Consider the following 22,298-nt stretch of genomic DNA (forward strand, 5'->3'; position numbering starts at 1 on the left):
TGTGGTTTTTCCAGTAGTCACATGTGGATGTGAGAGTTGGACTATAAAGAAAGCTGAGCGCCGAAGAATCGATGCTTTTGAACTGTGGTGTTAGAGAAGACTCTTGAGAGTCCCTTGTACTGCAAGGAGATCCAACCAGTCAATCCTACAGGAAATCAGTCCTGAATACACATTGGAAGGACTGATGCTGAAACTGAAACTCCAATATTTTGGCCACCTGATGTGAAAAACTCACTAGAAAAGACCCTGATGCTGGAAAAGATTGAAGGTGGGAGGAGAAGGGGACGACAAAGGATGAGATGGTAGGATGGCATCACCAACTCAACGGACATAAGTCTGAGCAAGCTCTGGGAGTTGGTGATAGACAGGGAAGCCTGGAGTGCTGCAGTCCATGGGGTTGCAAAGAGTCAGAGAAGACTGAGCGACTGAACTGAAAGCAACTTTAAGTAACATACACAAACATATAGTATCTCAAGTTTATATACTATTTTATAATACTTTATAAGATATTCATGTAGACACTAAAATTCTAATGTTTCTAAACTTGTCTATACCATAATATCATAAAGGGAGTATTTAACATATATATTTACTACTTTCATATGAAAATATATTCTCCTGAAGCATAACAATAAGCTTCACCTTACAAAACACAGTAATATAAATTTAAGGAAACAAAATGGCATTTTCTTGACCAACCCAAACTTCTTATTAAAGAGAAAGATAATTTAGTCAAAATCTGTCAAAATGAATTCAAAAAAGAACTTCAAAACTACTATCTAGATATGATAGAAAACTGTGACCCTCCATCAGAGTTATTTAAAAAATTAGTCACATAGGATTTTGATTAGTGTAGCTACAACATGCACGTTGAGACTATTTCCAAGTAGACGATAACGCTGTTTGACAGTTGTCATCTCAGGAAATCCTAGAAAAGAGAGATAATGATTTATAATACAATCATTTGAAATATTAACTTTCAGAGATAAAAGGATATATTCTTTGGTAAAGGCATAGTGGTCCCTGGTTGGGGAAACTATTAATAAGATCCAGCATGCCATGAGGTGTGGTAAAAAAAAAAGAAAGTGAAAAAAAAAAAGCAAAGTATTCTATGTTTAATATTTATCTTAGTACTTATTAATAACATTATGTATTCACAATATTATATGTACTGTATACGACTATAAAATATAGTGGAATTCAAACTTCAAGCATTATCAGAAAAAATCAGCTGATCCAAGGTTTATTCATGTTATAACATGTACTAATAGTTCATTCCTCTCCATGTCTGAATAATATTCTATCATATGGATATACCATATTTAATTTAGCCATCCATTCATTGACAGGACACGACTGAAGCGACTTAGCAGCAGAAGCAGCATTGATAGGTATTTGGGTTTTTCCCTACTTTTTTATTATTATAAACATTGCTGTTATGGACATGGACATATGTATGCACAGGTAAGTTTTTTTTCAGTTCTCTTAGATACATACCTAGGGGTGAGACTGCAGGAAAGAGAAAGTGAAAGTCGCTCAGTCGTGTCTGACCGACTCTTTGCGACCCCATGGACTATACAGTCCCTGGAATTCTGCAGGCCAGAACGCTGGAGTGGGTTGCCTTTCCCTTCTCCAGGGGATCTTCCTAACCTAGGGATCCAACCCAGGTCTCCCACATTGCAGGCGGATTCTTTACCAGCTAAGCCACAAGGGAAAATGCAGGGTTATACCATAACTCTGTGTCTAACATCCGAGGAACTGCCAGAAAGCTTTCTTAGGCAGTTGTAACACTTTATATTCCCACCAGTAGTGTAAAGGGATCTGATTTCTCCACAACTTGTCAACACTGTTATTATCTGTCTTTTTGTGAAGTGGTATCATACTGTGCTTTTGATTTACCTTTCCCTAATATGTAATGATGTTGAACATCTTTTCATGGGCTTATTGACCATGCATCTATTTTCTTTGGAGAAATGTCTATTGAAATCCTTTGCCCACTTTTAAACTGGATTATTTTTCTTTTTATTGTTGAGTCATGAGACTTCTTTTTAGCAATATATTCTGGATACAAGTCCTTTATATTCCGCTTCTACAAACTGAAATTTTCATACTGAAGTTCTTTTTGCTACATTCTTTTTCAAAATGAAATCCCCTGCAGATACTATTTTTGCTGGAACAAAACCTTGCGCATACCACCGTAAGAGACTGTCCAAGCATAAGAGTGGACACTAGAATCTTAGTTACAATCTCAGAATTCCACATTCAGAACCCTTTGACATAGCAATTTAAAAAGCAATCAGCTAATAAAGGAAGTAATTAAAGAGCATTACAAAAGCAAAAATTGGGCTTCTGTGGTGGCTCAGTGGTAAAGAATCCACCTGCCAATGCAGAAGACAAGCGTTTAATCCCTGATCTGGGAAGATTCCACATGCTGCAAAGCAACTAAGCTCCCGTGCGCAACTACTAAGCCTGTGCTCTAGAGCCCAGGAGCTGCGACTACGGAAGCCCTCACACCCTAGAGCTGGTGCTCCCCAACAAGAGAAGCCACCGCAATGAGAAGCTTGTGCACTGCAACTAGAGAGTAGCCCCTGCTTGTCACAACTAAAGAAAGGCCAGTACAGCAACAAAGACCCAGCTCAGCCAAAAATAAATACATAAATAAATTGGTTTTTTAAAAATTTCAAAACTTAATAAAGTTGGTTCATCAACACTAGACATTACATTACCTGCAATAAAATAAGAGTGATTACCATAATAAAACTATCATTGCAATGGAGCCCAGTCATATAATTCCTATCACAAAGATAATGTCTTAGGCAAGAACATTAGTCATCTCAGAAGTTATTTACTTCAAAGTAACCAGAGGTAGAAATATACCTACAAACAAACTTTAAGACTATCCCAGGGATGGTCCTTTGTGATATCAAGATTGTATCAATGGGGAAGACACCTCTGAAAACAAGCAAGATTTGTAAATGGAGGGAACAAATGTATTTCTACGGCTGATTCATACTGATGTATGGCAAAAGCCATCACAGTATTGTAAAGTATCCTCCAATTAAAATAAATAAATATTTTTTAAAATCCTATATATATAAGACACATACATATATACACATGCAATATATATATGTATGTCTTTCATATATAGGTACTAAAATCTAAATTTGTTTATGGAAAAAAATTACATATTTTTTAAAGTTAAAAGATGACTTTTAAAAAACTTAGGTACCTTAAAAATAATAATCCTCTCCAAAACAAAGAAACCTAGAATTTAGAAGGTCAAGATAGCAGCAATTATTCAGTAAGTGAAGGTTAGTGTCTGCCTCCTCCAAAGCCTGCTATCTCATGAATGTAGGCCGCTGGCCACAAAGAGAAACAGGACAACATGTGCGGGAGGATCAATGCAAATCCATCACTACCGTGGACAAGTAGCTCCAAGAATGCCCATTCTGGAGCCAGGATTAATGATGTCAGAGGCCCACGTGAAGGACAGGCCTGTCACAGTGCTGCTCGCTGGTGACTATATGGTTTGACTGACTATACACATCTATCATGCATTTTAAAAGAAGGTTTAAGCAATTTACCAACGCAGGGGACATGGGTTCAGCTCCTGGTCTGGGAAGATTCCACATGCCGCGGGTCAACTGAGCACATGTGCCCCAACTACTGAAGCCTGAGCATCCTAGAGCCCAAGCTCCCAACAAGAGAAGTCACCATAATGAGAAGCCTGCCCACTGCAGCTAGAGAATAGCCCCTGCTCACTACAACTAAAGAAAGTCTGTGTAGCACCGAAGACCCAAGGGCAGCCATAAACAAATAAATGAGGTTTTCTCGCATGTCTTATATATTTTCAGGGAACTTTCAAAAATCCTATTTTACCCTATTTATATCTTTAAATACTGAGAAAAAAGTGTTTATGAAATAAAGGCTATAACATTTATCATTTAAAATATAAAAGCTGGAGAAGGAAATGGCAACCCACTCCAGTATTCCTGCCTGGAAAAGTCCATGGACAGAGGAGCCTGGCGGGCTGCAGTCCATGGGGTTACATGACTGAGCCTGTGTGCACGAGGGTGGAGGGAGATGGGTTGGTAGCAATAAAGTGGTAGAACTGAAAAAATAAAATAAAATAAAATATAAAAGCACAAATTTCGTATTAGGTATCAGATAGTTTACAAACATGTTACATATGTTAACTCACTTACCTGTCACAACAACCCTATGAAGTCAGGACTGCAATTACCCCCATTTTATAGACAAAAACAAGGCAGAAAGTGACTTAGGTAGGGCTAAAATTCATGGTCTGTCTGACTCTGGGGTCTGTGCTAAATTTCACTATTACCGAAGTGACTACTACTACTTGAAAAAATAAACACTGAACTAAAACTTAGAACTTAGTTGCTATTAGACAGTAAATCTCTTTTCTCTCTATAGTACTATGGAAAGTACCTTTGATGACTCATCCTAAAAATGAAAGGAAAAAAAGTAACCAGGACAATAGACTGGGAAATAAATTTCTGAGTGCAATTCTTACTTCTTTGTTTGATGATGTTCTCATTCACTTTGTGACATAAACTAAGACAAGGGAAGTCTATGTTTTCTTAAATAACATTCCCTGAGATAGTTCAAACTGAATGAGATCACCAAGAAAAAGGCAGAGAGGACAAAATAAGCCCGGTTGCTGTGACTCTGCTTGGAGAATCAATTACCAAGAGGGTAGTCAAATTCTATTGGAGTTTGTTCTCAATGCAAAAAAAAGATGCATTCCAAACCTCAAGTGTAAATTATTTAATTTTAAAACATGATCTATTTAACCCATGATGTTCTTCAAGAATAGTACTGTAATAATATTACAACAAGATTAGATTTAGCAGAGCTTGGCTTTTTTATAGTCAAGCTCCCAGTAAGTTATCAAAAACACATTTCTTCCTTGTGAGGAAACGTGAGGGAGATTTGTCTCTCTCTTCCCATGAGCTAGGTGCGAGGGACACCCCTCACCTCCCTCTGCCTAGGAAAACAATGGCATCCACAGAGTGAAAGCCCCTGTGCCAAGGAAGCAGGATCAGGAAGAGGCAGTTGCTCTAAGAGGCAAAGGCACTACATCCAGTCTCCTAATACAACCATCCCTGGCCTTCTTCAATGACAAAAGGCATCAGGGCTTCATCCTTCTAACTCTGGAACCGTATGTTCATTTTTGTTCTTGAGATTCCATCTTCAGATTCTCTAATTTGGTGTCAATTCTGGGATCTGTGCTCCCAAGTCACCCTTAATTTCCACTAGGAAAGCTCCTTCCTAGAGCACCTCTCCACTTTCTCTTTTTTCCACTTAAACCTTGTAAGGAAGGAAAAAGGTGTCTAATTGATAAGAACATACCTCGTAGGAGAAGAAATAGAAATAACATACCTCCCACTACACACACACAAAAATAAATTCCTTAATTGTCTTTTAATTTTTTTTTTTTAAAGACAATTCTAGGCATTCTTTCACAACAGCTAATGTGTGGTTATATGAACAGGACTCCTAGAAGCAAAAAATAAATTTGAGAAAGAGATGCTATTAACAACCATCTGTGGGGAAAGTTGAGGAATTGCTGATTTGGCCTTTCTGTTCCTGCAAAGCACCTGAAACCATTACTGGAGTAAAAGGAGGAGAATTGAGTCTGAAGGGAATGGCAGGTTGTGGAAAAAAAGCAGAAACAGGAGAGAAGGAAGAGGTCAAAATGGCACAATCAGGAGAGGAAGTGTTCTCCACCTCTGTCTGGGTAAGGGTTTATTCATAACTCACATAGGAGTCCCTAATGAGTTCGGAGACCATTAATAAATGAAAGCTGGGGTTCACGTGTATTCCACATACCAAACTCTGGAGGAAATCCAAGGAGATTTGCTATTTCTTTAGGAGTGAAAAATCGAAGTTGAAGCATTGACAATCTCATTATCTTTTCTTCTTGTGACAAACCGGTAAGCGATTTGTAGATATTCTCAATCTGTAGGGAAACATCCATGATAACTAATAAGTAATAAATAATTAATAGAATGCAATTAACTTGTTAAGATAATATCATCTGCTATGAGGCCGTTTAAAAATGATGAACACACAGTCCACCATAACACACAGAAGCCCAGGGTAAAAAGTCTGTGCAATGAACTGTATAATGGGCTCTCCTAGGGTAAGATAAACTCCGAAAACAAACAAAAGCTTGATGTTGAACAGATCAGGATACTTTCAATGTGTCTGTCATTTTCCGTCTCTCAAAAATTAACTTATAAGAATATAAATAATAAATAAATAACAATATAATATAAGAGAAAAACAGTGAAAGGAACTTGGTCAACCAGTAAGTCAGTTTTACAATGCAAACAGTCATCAGAATGTCTACGGTTTATGACCAATGTTATCAAGTTAAGACATTTTCTTCAAGTGATAAAATATATTTAATAAATATGATTTCTCAAATTCTGACATTTGTTTGCCTCTGATACGGTTTTTACCATGGGTAAATTTTATTAACAGTTAAAGAGTTTAAATCAGCATAAAAGAAAATAATGTGATTTCACTGCAGAACTATTCAGAAGTATATAAAACTTACAATACATCAAGTTTGTATTCAACCATGACACCACAAAGAATTTGCAATTGAAGTATTAACAAACAGCCTTGCTAAAACAGATTTATTTTTCCCTAAAAGGCATTTTTATAATATGTGCTCCAAAAGAAGGCTCTAATATTAATATTTGTGTGTAATCTTAGAGAACATTAACTATTGTACTCTGCATTTCAAATTACCCTTTATGGAGTATAAAAAGAAGGGCAAAAGGTAAGAAAAAAAAGTAAAAATATAAAACACTTTTTGTACATATACCCATACCTAGCAACAAGAAAAAGACTTATTCTATAGTAAATAATTATTATACACATATTCATTCCAATTGAATATGTAAAATTCTTTTAACATTCTCAAATTTTAAGTAGTAAATAAAATTTTATTTAAAAATATTTTCAAAATATTTTAGTCCTGAATCCATGCACAGTACCTGCACATCCTCTGTCGTCTGCAACACAGATCCTGTCCCTTCTATGTAGCGTCCATAACTGAAAAATTAACACAAATATTTTCTAACATCTGCTTGTTAATGATAGACTTCTTAAATATTTCTTGAATGAATCAATTTTACATAGCTTCATCTTTCTGAAATATTCTGAATATCACATAAATATGCTTTGCAATTAAAAAAATAGGTGAAAGACTTAAGATCATGTTTAAACTTCTCAGACACTAAACTTGACAAAGTTTTTTGTTATGTAAATACTATTTGCATTATGCATTATTGTCATTTTTATAAAATGTCAGTTTTTAAATGTTCATCACATTTAAATGCACAGGAAGTATGCATTAATTACAACTTTTATATCCAAATACTATTCAGTACTGGCATCCCTGCCATATTAGACCAAATGTTATGAAGGTGAAAATGAATAGTAGCTACTTTTCTTCAGATGCTTGAACCATCATTGCTTCTCATGAACCCAAAACCCTATTCTCTCCAGCCCAGGACAGACTCAAGCTCATCAAACATGTATCTACCTCCTACTCTAACACCATAGGTTTTAACTATTTATCCTGCAACAGTCAGACTATTGTTTTTAAAAAACTATATTAAAAATACAAAACACTACAGAAATACAAGATATTAGTAATATTTCTTATAGTAAGATCACTGCCAGACTGGCTACATGATATTTTATCATTTTTTCCTAATAGATGAATTTAAAATATAAATTAAAGAAAGTCACATCAGAGAAAAGCTGTTTTCTTATATATCATGTGTGTGCCTGCTTATATTATTTACACTAAAATAGATTTTCACATTAAAGCTTCTTTTATACAATTTTTATAATTATAAAAGAATTCCAAGGTTTTTTTTTTAATTACAAAATTGATAAGTCCTGTTTATGAGAGTCCCAAAGAGAACCTATCAGACTTGGAAACAGACAACAGCTGACTGAAGTCTTTTAAGGTGATGGAAAAAGCAATAAACTTATTCCCCTAGAAGTACAAGGGCAGAGTATAGAAAATCAGGATAAGACTCGTACGATTATCTCAGGGGCAGAGTGTCAAGACAACTAGCTAGCAAGTAAAGAGAGAAGGTTTGAATGTTTAAATCATAAAACTACCTATCAAATAAGTTCGAGTAGTATTAACAAAGAAGAGGCAGGGATATTTTACAAATTCTTCTCCAAGGGTTTTATTTCCCCTTCTTTCTAGGTTTAAAAAGAAACTTGAAAAACACATTAATTAACACTTGAGAAATAAGCCAAAGGCTATATCCCCTAACTGTGCAATAAAATAAATTATGATACACCTATACCATGAGTATAGCAAAATTCTTAGGCAATAATACCCAAATTACATTGAATGGTCAAAAAAAATGGGCACATAATAATGATTATAATATGCTACAATTTACTTAAAGAAGGGGGTAAAAATATACATTTATATTTAGATACCCTGCATATAACACCTCTGAAAGATCAGACAGTAAACTGAAATCGTCGGTTGCATGTAAGGGGGGTAAAAATATACATTTATATTTAGATACCCTGCATATAACACCTCTGAAAGATCAGACAGTAAACTGAAATCGTCGGTTGCATGTAGGGAAGGAAATTGGATGAACAAGAGGCAGAGAGGAAAGGAGTCTTACAATCTCAGTTCCTTTTGAATTTTGAACCATAAGAATATAATACAAAAACTAAAGAAAATTTAAAGTGTTCTAATGCGCTCCAGATTATTCAATCTTATTTCTTGATATTAAATTTTTATTTCTTCTTGTACATTGATTATGAAAGTGGACAGAAATTTTTGAGGTATCATAAAAAGAAAGGTGGTAAAGAATTAGCAATTTGCCATCTACAGAGACCATGTTTTCACTGTGGGTATGTTTCCACTGAGGGTAATTAAGCTCCTTCGAAGGTCCCCACACAATGGCCTGGCCTTTCATAGCACTTCCGTGGGCTGCGCACATGATGTTCTGCCAGAAGCAGTTTTTACTTGTGCATTCTATTGGAACATGAAAGCCGGCAATTAAGGGAGGGAAAAAAAACAAACACATTCTAGCAGAAACATTTTATAAAATGCTCCTTGTTTCCAGAAGAAATAAAAGAAACAATAGCTTTGAAAACTTGATTACTTTAGATAATGTCATGAGTAGAGACTCTTTAAAACTTACCCTTTTGTAAAGCACATGGATCTTCTGGAAGTGGGTTTAACAATGTCTAACAAAAGAGCATATCGCAGTAGTGACTTTGGTGGTAAAAAGAATGAATGCTTGTCAATGTCATCTTCAAGAAAATCTTTCAGCATCCGCACAGAGAGATCGCTGTCCTGTTGCTGTTTCCTGTCAATTTCTCCTGCAGTTTCAAGCTTAAAAAGAATGGCCTCTTTTCCAGAACACTGTGTACTGCTGTCAAAGCTAATATTTGGTTCAATTTTCTTTTCTTCAGTTTTCTTTTCTGCATTTACTGCATATTTAGGGGGATATTCAGATTCAGTTTGGGGAAACTCCATCAGTACCTGGCATTAAATAAAAATATACAAATTGTCAAAAGCCTTCTTAAAAATAAAAGATGAATTAATAATATCTAGTCAACATCATTCAAAAAAAATTCTTTAGCTTTTACTGAGCTGTCATTAAAAAGGTAGACATTGAGGTTTACTAGTAATTTATATAAGCTGCTACAAGTTTTTCATCATATAATGATAGGCCATCAGTCTATAGATAATTTATTTCATGAAATTACTGCTTTCTCTAGTAATAAAACCATTCAACAAAATAATAGGAAGCAAGTTGAATATACAAACGACATCATATTTGGAAAAGAAGTTGAGAAAGCAACAGGAACATTTCCAGAAAATGTATTTTGAATCAAAGCTTGCCATTCCCCTTCATTTAAAAAAAAAAAAAAACCAACACTAAAATATACCCATGATCTAAAGGAAAATTAGTTATTAAAAATGATAAGCACTCTTTGCCCTGAAAGGTTATTTCTATTCCTGAGCCCCATAGGAAAAACTTGTTCCTACAAAACAGGTAACCTTGTATAAAGTCCTATTTTGAGAAGGATAAAACAGTTTCAGGAATTTTTAATGATGAAATCTTTGTTAATATCCTTTATACATTGTTTTTGGAACTATCCACATTGAAAGGGAGACACATTGCTATTGTATAATAAAATATAGGCGTGTCTTCCATCGCCTGCATTAGCAGGTGGGTTCTTTATCACTAATGCCACCTGGGAAGCCCTATAATGTAATACCCGTGCGTGTAGTCACTCAGTACTGTCCAACTCTTTGTGAACCTTTGGACTGTAGTCCACTGGGCTTCTCTGTCCATGGAATTTTTCAGGCAAGAATAGAGGGTTGATAATTCCTATTCCAGGGGATCTTCCTGACCCAGGGATCAAACCCATTGTCTTCTGTGTCTGCTACATTGCAGGCAGATTCTTTACCCACTGAGCCATCGGGGAAGCATAAAACTGGTATTGTGTTACAGGGGGATTCAAATGATACTACTGTAGGACATGACTTTTAAGTTCTTACCTGTGATGATTACAGAGAGCTTCACTGAACCACTGAAACTCTGTTATCCACAACAATTTTCAGCACAAGCATACAAAATTGCTAGCATAATAAGAGTCTATCCATAGCAACTGTGCATTTCATCCTAGCTTGTACTAATCATTACCATATTTTAATCAGTTAAGGCTAAACAGCATAGATTTCAAAGAAAATGCAACTGACGTGTGAAAACACTCGAGCCATTTTTAAGACAGTATACTGAATTTTTATCAACAGTAGTCTATAGCTTCTGTTGAGAGAGAAAAATAATTGATGCAAAAGAATCAATGGTCAGAAGAGAAATTATTGGGGGGCTCATTTCCCCCCAATAATTTCTCTTCCGACCATGATAACAGCAGTAATGGTAATTTTTTACTTTCAACTTATTTTTTGTAATGATGAAAGAAATGCCTCTGGTTTTGTTTCAAGCAATTAAAGCAGTCATAGCAGGAATGGGAGGGCTTCCCTGGTGGCTCTGTGATAAAGAATCCACCTGCAAATGCAGGGGACATGAGACGCAGGTTCAGTTCCTGGGTTGGGAAGATCCCTTGAAAAAGGAAATGGCAACCCGCTCCAATAATCCTGCCTGAGAAAGCCCACGGACAGAGGATTCTGGCAGGCTACAGTCCATGGAGTCGCAAAGAGTCAGGCATGACTCAGCGAGTAAACAACATAAGGAGGGGCAAAAGGCTTGGAAGACAGACTGAATGCATGATCTTTATTACAGGCATGAGAGGACACACAAACCTCCACCAGTAGTTCCAGAAAATAAATAAGCAGACTGAGACCTACTTACAACAGATAAATAATGATGATGATGATGAGAATAACAATAATAATAATAATACCTGACCAGGGGCCTGAAAAGGGAAAGGCTCTGGCTGAAGCTTTGCAATAAGGAAGTACCGTAATCTTGAATTTGGAATGCCAAGCTGAAAGTGAAGCAGAACAGGTAGTTGCTATGGGAAATTAAAGTGATCTATACCAACTGTTAGCATCTAGTGAAAAAAAAAAAACTCATACACTATACATTAGTTTACATCAGACAAAATTCCATTATCAATTTGCGGAAGACTTCCCTGCAGCAAATTCTTTCTTTTTTTTTTTTAATTAATTTATTTTTTTCCATTTGTTTTTATTAGTTGGAGGCTGATTACTTTACAATATTGTAGTGGTTTTTGTCATACATTGACTTGAATCAGCCATGGATTTACATGTATTCCACATCCTGATCCCCCCTCCCCCCTCCCTCCCCACCCCATCCCTCTGGGTCTTCCCAGTGCACCAGCCCCGAGCACTTGTCTCATGCATCCAATCTGGGCTGGTGATATGTTTCACCCTTGATAATATACATGCTTCGATGCTGTTCTCTCAAAACATCCCACCCTTGCCTTCTCCCACGGAGTCCAAAAGTCTGTTCTGCACATCTGTGTCTCTTTTTCTGTTTTGCATATAGTGTTATCGTTACCATCTTTCTAAATTCCATATATATGTGCTAGTATACTGTATTGGTCTTTATCTTTCTGGCTCACTTCACTCTGTATAATGGGCTCCAGTTTCATCCATCTCATTAGAACTGATTCAAATGAATTCTTTTTAACGGCTGAGTAATATTCCATGGTGTATATGTACCACAGCTTCTTTATCCATTCGTCTGCTTATAGGCATCTAGGTTGCTTCCATGTCCTGGCTATTATAAACAGTGTTGCGATGAACACTGGGATGCACATGTCTCTTTCAGATCTGGTTTCCTCAGTGTGTATGCCCAGAAATGGGATTGCTGGGTCATATGGCAGTTCTATTTCCAGTTTTTAAAGAAATCTCCACACTGTTCTCCATAGTGGCTGTACTAGTTTGCATTCCCACCAACAGTGTAAGAGGGTTCCCTTTTCTCCACACCCTCTCCAGCATTTATTGCTTTAGATTTTTGGATAGCAGCCATCCTGACTGGCGTGTAATGGTACCTCATTGTGGTTTTGATTTGCATGTCTCTGAGAATGAGTGATGTTGAGCATCTTTTCATGTGTTTGTTAGCCATCTGTATGTCATCTTTGGAGAAATGTCTGTTTAGTTCTTTGGCCCATTTTTTGATTGGGTCATTTATTTTTCTGGAATTGAGCTGCAGGAGTTGCTTGTATATTTTTGAGATTAATCCTTTGTCTGTTGCTTCATTTGCTATTATTTTCTCCCAATCTGAAGGGCTGTCTTTTCACCTTGTTATAGTTTCCTTTGTTGTGCAAAAGCTTTTAAGTTTCATTAGGTCCCATTTGTTTAGTTTTGCTTTTATTTCCAATATTCTGGGAGGTGGGTCATAGAGGATCTTGCTGTGATTTATGTCGGAGAGTGTTTTGCCTATGTTCTCCTCTAGGAGTTTTATAGTTTCTGGTCTTACATTTAGATCTTTAATCCATTTTGAGTTTATTTTTGTGTATGGTGTTAGAAAGTGTTCTAGTTTCATTCTTTTACTAGTGGTTGACCAGTTTTCCCAGCACCACTTGTTAAAGAGGTTGTCTTTTTTCCATTGTATATCCTTGCCTCCTTTGTTGAAGATAAGATGTCCATAGGTTTGTGGCTTTATCTCTGGGCTTTCTATTCTGTTCCATTGATCTATATTTCTGTCTTTGTGCCAGTACCACACTGTCTTGATGACTGTGGCTTTGTAGTAGAATCTGAAGTCAGGCAGGTTGATTCCTCCAGTTCCATTCTTCTTTCTCAAGATTGCTTTGGCTAGTCAAGGTTTTTTGTATTTCCATACAAATTGTGAAATTATTTGTTCTAGTTCTGTGAAGAATACCGCTGGTAACTTGATAGGGATTGCATTGAATCTATAGATTGCTTTGGGTAGTATAGTCATTTTGACAATATTGATTCTTCCAATCCATGAACACGGTATATTTCTCCATCTGTTTGTGTCCTCTTTGATTTCTTTCATCAGTGTTTATAGTTTTCTATGTATAGGTCTTTTGTTTCTTTAGGTAGATATACTCCTAAGTATTTTATTCTTTTTGTTGCAATGGTGAATGGTATTGTTTCCTTAATTTCTCTTTCTGTTTTTTCATTGTTAGTATATAGGAATGCAAGTGATTTCTGTGTGTTAATTTTATATCCTGCAACTTTACTATATTCATTGATTAGCTCTAGTAATTTTCTGGTAGAGTCTTTAGGGTTTTCTATGTAGAGGATCATGTCATCTGCAAACAGTGAGAGTTTCACTTCTTTTCCTATCTGGATTTCTTTTACTTCTTTTTCTGCTCTGGTTGCTGTGGCCAAAACTTCCAAAACTATGTTGAATAGTAGTGGTGAGAGTGGGCATCCTTGTCTTGTTCCTGATTTTAGGGGAAATGCTTTCAATTTTTCACCATTGAGGGTAATGCTTGCTGTGGGTTTGTCATATATAACTTTTATTATGTTGAGGTATGTTCCTTCTATTCCTGCTTTCTGGAGAGTTTTAATCATAAATGGATGTTGAATTTTGTCAAAGGCTTTTTCTGCATGTATTGAGATAATCATATGGTTTTTACCTTTCAATTTGTTAATGTGGTTTATTACATTGATTGATTTCCTGCAGCAAATTCTTAAACCTTTTAAACTGTCACTTTGTACCTTTATTTGAGTGAAACAAATGTGGAATCAGATGAATCATATGTCTATGAGTCACTGTCATTTTATATTTCCCAGGTAAGAAGATATATAGACTTTCTTACATTCATTATTGATAGTACAATAATCATAAAAAAATAAAATTCACATATAGCTATAAAATTCAGATACAGAAGGAACCATGTCTGAACTAATTTTAAGATTTGCCTATAATGTTATCCAAAATGGATCCATTCTTTTTATTGAATCACATTCCCTTTGGGAAAATTTATTTAAGTTTCTAATTGTGGTACTTACAGAGGTTGGAGACAATAGAAATTCTTGGTACTGAAAGCCACAATTTTCTATTGTTTGTATTAACAGATCTCTGAAAAGACAAAGGGAAAGAAAGCTTTCACTTTATCATTTGAAATGTGGTTCTTATATAAAATATTACATATAAAACTTCATTTTATGTGAAAACTGTACCTCCACTCAACTTGTTTAGAAAGAGAAAAATCCTAGGTCTTAAGTCCAATACTTGAGAAATTACATTTCACAAAAAAAGAGATAATCTGTATTATAAATAAAAAATTGCTAATCCACTGATGGTAAATTCATTATCGGAATGAAGCTATGTCTGTAGCCAATCAGATAGCGGAACACTGTCACAGACAGCAGGTGAATCAAGGACTTAATTGGTTGCATTTTCTCCAGTGGGGCAACCATCTGAAAGGGCCCTGACACAGGGCTTGCTTCTTCAATCCAACAGGACAGAAAATGCCTGTCAAGAGGACTAATTCTTACTGAAAACATTCCTACTTCTAATGAAATGGACACCAACTTAAGCAGCTAAAATTGAGAAATACCATTTGCATTACTCATTCTGGAAAAATTCAAACATATCAAAATGTGAGAGAATCAGCTGACCCTAACCTTGTGATACTTCACACTACTCTTCAAAAACTACATTAATGATAAACTACATAACATATCTAAAATGTTAGAGTGTACACATTTATTTTTCAGATCTTTATTTCACAACAGCTCTTATTATATAATATACCAACTCTAAGATGAACACAAGAGAAATACATTTCTTACCTTGTAGAAGATACTTCAAAACCTTTAACATTTTCTAAAAGAATATACTTCGGTAATTTTTGTAATCTAAAACAAAAACAAACAAACAAAAAAACAAAATAGAATTCCAAACATCTCAATACTATGAAGTAAGAAGCAAAGAAAATCCTTACTTGTGAGAAATATGAGGTAACTGTTCAAACTGATTTTAGAAAAGAATTTTATAAAGGATGGAGATGACATATTTTAACCCTTTCCCCCATAAACATGGCACACTTGATAAGGTTAACACTTGAAATGTTAATTTCCACTGAAGTTTAAGTGAAAACACAGGACTGCACAGAGCTTTGAACTACACAGAATGGCAGTTCAAAGGGCTGACGTTTACGTGGAATGGCAGCTTCTAGGGTTAGCAGTGCAATTTTCCAGGCCATGGGCAACAGCATTCACTAACACTAGCATCATCTGTACTAATCCTGTGAGCAGAGGCAATAGAATTCAGCTATTAGGCCGTAACACCCTGTCACTCACTTTAGCAGCACTGTAGTGCTAACAAACATCTGCAGTTGCTCTATCAGTCATGGCAGAAGAAAAATGGCATGTATAGTATCTGTAGAAGCTGCTAATCTCTATAAAATGATAAACATCACATTCCTCTAGATGCAAAGTTTTACACTTATGGTAAGCTTGTACAAGAATCTAAGTTTTTACCTTGGGAGAATGTCTAGAATATATAAGAAGCTATTTGTCCTTGGGTCAGTCACATCACCTTGCAGGCCAATTCTGAAAGGAATAAGAAAATAAGTTCAAGAATCTTACATAAAGATATCAAGTCACTTTTAAAAAGGCAAAACAGAGAACTACAATTAGTTGGTCCTCACAAAAAATATGATCATCTCTGTTGCTATAAAGAACAAAACATATTTATTCATGTAATTAAAACAAAAACAAAGCTTTGTCTGTCTAGTAAATGTAGTACTTATAAAAAAATAATATGCCCAAATAACTTATATGAGGCAAAGAAGAATATGAAGTCAATGAAGAATTAAAAACAATTATCCTCTTAAAATCAACTTGTGTAGGAAACACACACACACACAATTGGCTGGTGACACCTTTTGCTCTGCCCCAGGGGAAACAAAAGAAGTTCAGAGATGTGAGCTGGTTGGGCAGGGTGGCTACATAAGAGTCAATGGCAGTATGACCCAGCAATCCCACTTCTGGGCATACACACCGAGGAAACCAGACCTGAAAGAGACACGTGTACCCCAATGTTCATTGCAGCACTGTTTATAATAGCCAGGACATGGAAGCAACCTAGATGCCCACCAGCAGACAAATGGATAAGGAAGCTGTGGTACATATACACCATGGAATATTACTCAGCCGTTAAAAAGAATTCATTTGAATCAGTTTTAATGAGATGGATGAAGCCGGAGCCCATTATACAGAGTGAAGTAAGCCAGAAAGATAAAGACCATTACAGTATACTAACACATATATATGGAATTTAGAAAGATGGTAATGATAACCCTATATGCAAAACAGAAAAAGAGACACAGATGTACAGAACAGACTTTTGGACTCTGTGGGAGAAGGCAAGGGTGGGATGTTTCAAGAGAACAGCATCAAAACATGTATGTTATCTATGGTGAAACAGATCACCAGCCCAGGTTGGATGCATGAGACAAGTGCTCGGGCCTGGTGCACTGGGAAGACCCAGCGGAAGCGGGTAGAGGGGGAGGTGGGAGGGGGGATCGGGATGGGGAATACATGTAAATCCATGGTTAATTCAAGTCAATGTATGACAAAAACCACTACAATATTGTAAAGTAATTAGCCTCCAACTAATAAAAATAAATGAAAAAAAAAAAGAGAGAGAAAGAAAAAAAAAGTCAATGGCAGTGATAACTAATCATATCCAAGTAGACCAAGATAGTAGCTAAGATCAGGACAATCTTGTTCAATGTACACGGGAGGCAATAAAGGTGAAGGCTTGATTCTACACAAAGGTGTTGCAACTTGGTTAGACTAACTAGGTCAAAATAGGTCATATGAAAAGGTGGTATTTGGATCAGCAATTAGATCTTATAAGTAACATTCAATATGATCAAGAACCAAGCAGAAAGGAAGACTAGATTGGGCATGAATTATAACAACAGAGGATTAGGATTTAAGACTTTGTCACATATTAGCTTCAAAGTCTTAAATTACTTGACATCACTTATCAGCTCCTCATGCCTGATAGCAGGACCAAAATCATCAGTGGATCTGAGGCTCAAATGGGAGAGGAGTGGACTTGAACAGATTCCTCAGAAACCTTGGTTTCTTCTCATTTAGTCCCTTTCCTCTGAGAGTTCCAAATGATGATTGTGCTGCAGAATCAGACTCTGCGGCCATTAGCAGCTGGATCTGGGCTGATACAGAGTGAGAATGGTATCATAGGGAAGACATGGGCCCCATTGCAGGGACATCTGAGGCATCACAGTGCTGGGGCTGCACTCTGCTCTGAGCCTCCCACTCACGGCAATCAAAAAAGCCACACCCTTTCATAGCTCAGGACTATCTTTATGTGGAACGTAAAGGCTTGATTCTACACAAAGGCGTTTTTGGAACATCATCCTTCCTTGATAAATTCCCAATCTGCTTTCAGACACAGTTCCAGTATCACCTCTGAAAGAATTCCTCCCTCCTCATACGCAGCAATATAACACCTTTTCTCCTCTATGTTTTCATGGCAGTTTCAGCATTCATTTATTATCCCCTTAAATCACATTACAAGGTTGTAATTATTAATATTTGTCAGTCTGTAAGTTCTGTAACAGAACTGCAGCATTAAAAACAATACCTCTAATGTAGGGGCACAATAAATCCTTGAGGAATTAATTTCCTAGAAAACTTGAAATAAATCAAAACCTGGGTGGAAATTAAGCATGAGCAGAATATTTATTTAAATTTGAATTTTTACTAAACTTAAAATTGCATTATGTGTTTAAATGGAATGATATAAAATAATTGATAAATCCTGGCCCTTACATTTTCTAATTGTATGACCTTCAGAGAGTTACTTAAACTTTCTATGTCTCAGCTGCTCACCTATAAAAAGACAGTATACTAATGCACATCCCATAAGCTTGCTGAATTAAATGGCAAAATCTAGTAAGACATTTGGATGGTTGTCATTATTATCATTATTACTTAATTAAAAATATTATTGTTAAAAATATCTAAATGAAGATAGATTAGTCAAGATTTTATCTAAAATATAACTCCCTGAAATATATAGTCAAATAAATACCTTATAAGAAGAAACTGAATTGGAACATAGCTTTAAAAAAACTATTTTATAAATTGTATGTATTATTAAGTATACGTATCAATTTTGAGTAATACAAAATTCACAGATGCATTCTTGACTAGTTTTAACATTTTACAGTTAAGTAATTTAGGACTTGAATATTTATTATGAAAAATATGACTTTGATTAATCAGTGTTAGGAAGATATTCCTGAATGCTGATTAATTTAAATAATTCAAGGTAATTTGGGTCAGAAATAAATATTTTATCTTCAGTAGGTATTAAAGAAGTACCACATAGTCTCGCCATACCTACAATGACTATGACCAAATCACTGTGCTCATCTGGCAGTTAACTACTCTTTTCCTCATGATTAATGCTGACTTATAAATGTGAACAGAGAAAGAGAATTACGTATGAAAAATTTCACGACTAGGGAAATGCAGCGAATGGGCTTTATAGTGTCTGTGCTTGAAATTACAGTATATTTGATTTAATGAGTCTTTCAAAAGTATTCTTCCTAACAGAGAAATATGTATTATACATACCTTGTGAAGGGCTGACAGGGTGGGCTCATTAAAATCATATTGAAAGATAATCTGTCAAACTCTTCTAGTGTAATGCCCTAAGGAATGAATATTTGGGGGGGAAAGAATATAAAAACATGTGTAGAAGGGGGAAAAAGGAAACAAGCTGACTAATTACAACTAAATATATCAGAAATTGTGACAGCTTATTTATAACACTTAAAAGTTTATAAAACATTTAATACTTTTTAAATAAACTTCAGTTAAACTAACATTCCAAAGTGATTTTGTGAAGGAAGTAGAGCAGTAAGCCGAAGCTATAACAGATTAAGTGACTTCCCCCAAACCCCAGGACTAGCCCAAGCAGAGCTGGAAAGTTAGATCCTAAGCATTTCATGCCTCTATGATACCTCATGTCTAATTAAGACTGCTGTGATTTCAGGAATCAAACATGGAGAACTTTATTCCATAATTAATTTCAGCAAAAGATCTAGAGAATTATTAACACCTTTCTATTAATATTATTTATTTAGAAAATGTGATGTATAGACCAGTCACCACTTCTCTCCTGTCTGTCTGTCAGCACATCACCAAACAGAAAAGGGTCCCACTTTCAGATATCTGCATACTGTTTTACAGTTGTGTGTAGTCAAAGAACCTTATAATCTTTTGAGGTTCTGTAAAACAAGATTAACCAAAACAATGCCTACTGGGCTAAATAGTTTTAAGATGTACTGTTTTGCTCCTTTATATACAGTATCAGAAGACAAATACAGAGAAATACAAATCATGGGTTTGGCCAATTCTCATTAGGCCCTGTTAGCATATACTCTTAGCCAGAAATTTAAAACAACAAGCCCAGAATCCCAACATTCCTAGTTACAACACATTTCTAAGAAGTTCCAGTTCATGAAAAAAGCGGGAAAAGCTTTATTCTGAGTTCTGAAAAGAGTTAACTTGTTGAACACATCAGTTGTCTCTAGTGTACTAAAAGTTTGAATGTACATGTCTATTGTTTTTAAATCACAGGCTTCTAAAAGTAGTTTAAGATGTATATGTAAAATGAAATGAAAATTAAATAAAAGTCCCCAAAGCACCTCTAGAACCCAGAGCTCTAAAGAAAACAATCTGAAAATCACACACGCAACAGAGTGTCAGAAACCTGGGGCAGAGCAGTACCGTTATCACAGGTACTTAAGCTACACAGCTAGTTAGCACAGGGCTATTAAGAAAAGCAACTTATTGACTTCACAACTGACTGTAGACTGATTAAAGCCAAATTCCTAAAATTAAAATAAAAACCAAACAACAACTTTTAACATTAGGAGCATCCTAACTAGAATCTAAAAGAAGTAAGCAGTTAATATCTCCAATACCTCCAATTAGACATACAAAATTACAATTTTAAAGGATTTTTGGAAAGGGTGATTTTTTTAATAGCACAATCCAAATGACAGAGCAGTTATGCAAAACATAGTCACTCAATTAAACCATTCACAGCTATCTTTAACTTAGCAATCTAGGTCAGTGTATGTGACAGGATTCAAGAAAGTAGTTACAGAGATTCATGGATTAACTTTAATAATTTGATATTTTATAATAACACTAATGGAAATCTATTATTTTCTCATAACCAGAGCACTCAAGTTAAAAAAAAAAATCCTTGCTTTCGGAAAACATTAGATCAACTTCATGTGCTGACTTCATTAATCGAGTGTTGATAAGCAACTCTGTCACACTACTTGTTTTATTAATTCTCTTCTCAAAAAGCTTCCTGGTCATTCTTACACTTAATTTTCATTTAAACTTTAGGAAGAACTTGGTAGATTAGTAAACAACAACTTTTGACTGTTTTAGTGAATTTATTGCTAATCTAAAGAGAACTAAAATATTGTGGCACATGGTAAATCTTTAATAAAAACTTACTGAGTGGATATTTCATACTATTTTCTGCCCTATGAACTCTGATGTTTTGTTCATGAATAATTTGTTCAAAATTACATGTTTTGTTCAAGAACAGAACTTTGCTGATCATTGTATTAATCCCCATTATAAAGCAATTTTCTATGACTTATAAATACTTTTTGCCTTTAGACAGATCTTATCTTATATCAGTTCTGAAATACCTGTTATGCCTGGCATTTTCCCATTGTTTTAGGCACAATATGTAGTTCATTAGCCAATGTTCATAATCTAACCCACCAATATTTCAGAGTATCTATAATACACTAAGCACTGTGATATGTCTGGGAATACAACAATGAACAAATCCAGCAAGTTTTCAGCTCACATGTTTATACTCCAGTAACTAGTAATTTTCCATCTCCTATCTAGATAAATATCAGATTTTAGTTTTATTACTAATTATCTTTGTAACTGTCCTATTCTTGGTTAAACACCTACATGCACTTTTCAGGCCTGACCCCAGGCCATGACAAAGGCCTCACCCAGCAGGTGCTGGGGAAAGTCATCCTCCCCACTCCAGACTTGGAGCAAGGCCAGTGCCTGGCAGTCTCTGAGAGCAAGTGCAAGGTCTCAGGCCCCCTGGAAGATCATGCTCCTCACATATTTGCATTCCAAGGTCTCTCTATCTGTGGGCACAGAGTCCTCTTCAGCCGCCATCTATTTCTGCCAAGGCCTCCTTCTGGGAGGAGGAGAAGCCCTTGAAGATACTTCTCTCGCTATGACGATACCCAGCAAATCGCACTCTCTCCCCCAATACCAGGGGCTCCCTCAACTGTTAGCTGACTCCCGTGTCTGCTGATCTACTCAACTTCCCAGCAGGGTGCTGTACCCTAGGGAAACAGAACAGGGGCAGGGCATGGACATTTTCTCTACAGCAAGTAATTAAGGCTTCACTCTTTCACTGTTGCCCTGTTGCTTTAATCAGCTACTCTTGATCCCTGACAGCTCGGCTGAGCTCCTGACAACAACATGAAATAATGTCCTAAAAATCTACAGCTTCATTTATCTTTCAAAGAATAGACATATTTTTTGAGTCTCACTTTCCCTTCCTACTCCAATTATAGTATTTTTACACTGCAAAGATTTATAACACTCTCACCTTGCTTTCTGACCATAATTTCTTTCCTAACATGGCAGCTTTATTTCTGGGTTTTCCACTCTGATTCATCTCTTGCTTAGTTAGATTAAGTGGCTGAACCATTTTTTCAGTAAGGGCTCACAGGTAATA

General features: G+C 35.8%; 1 protein-coding gene across 5 annotated transcripts in view; it reads right to left on the reverse strand.

The window, feature by feature from the left end:
- Positions 1–621: 621 nt before the first annotated feature.
- The window catches only part of TRDMT1 (tRNA aspartic acid methyltransferase 1), an 85,677-nt gene continuing 64,000 nt past the window's right edge, over positions 622–22,298 (reverse strand). For all 5 annotated transcript variants that reach the window (XM_043478792.1, XM_043478791.1, XM_043478788.1 and 2 more), the window contains 9 exons: positions 19,127–19,203; positions 15,992–16,063; positions 15,302–15,367; positions 14,516–14,585; positions 11,467–11,550; positions 9,231–9,574; positions 7,035–7,092; positions 5,857–5,986; positions 622–928 (listed from right to left, as the gene is read on the reverse strand). In XM_043478792.1, coding sequence (XP_043334727.1) covers positions 828–928; positions 5,857–5,986; positions 7,035–7,092; positions 9,231–9,574; positions 11,467–11,550; positions 14,516–14,585; positions 15,302–15,367; positions 15,992–16,063; positions 19,127–19,164 — 963 coding nt within the window. In that variant the 5' untranslated portion in view covers positions 19,165–19,203 and the 3' untranslated portion in view covers positions 622–827. The remainder of the gene's footprint in view (positions 929–5,856; positions 5,987–7,034; positions 7,093–9,230; positions 9,575–11,466; positions 11,551–14,515; positions 14,586–15,301; positions 15,368–15,991; positions 16,064–19,126; positions 19,204–22,298) is intronic.

Source organism: Cervus canadensis, chromosome 10, assembly GCF_019320065.1.
Source record: "Cervus canadensis isolate Bull #8, Minnesota chromosome 10, ASM1932006v1, whole genome shotgun sequence".
NCBI classification, from domain to species: Eukaryota; Metazoa; Chordata; class Mammalia; order Artiodactyla; family Cervidae; genus Cervus; species Cervus canadensis.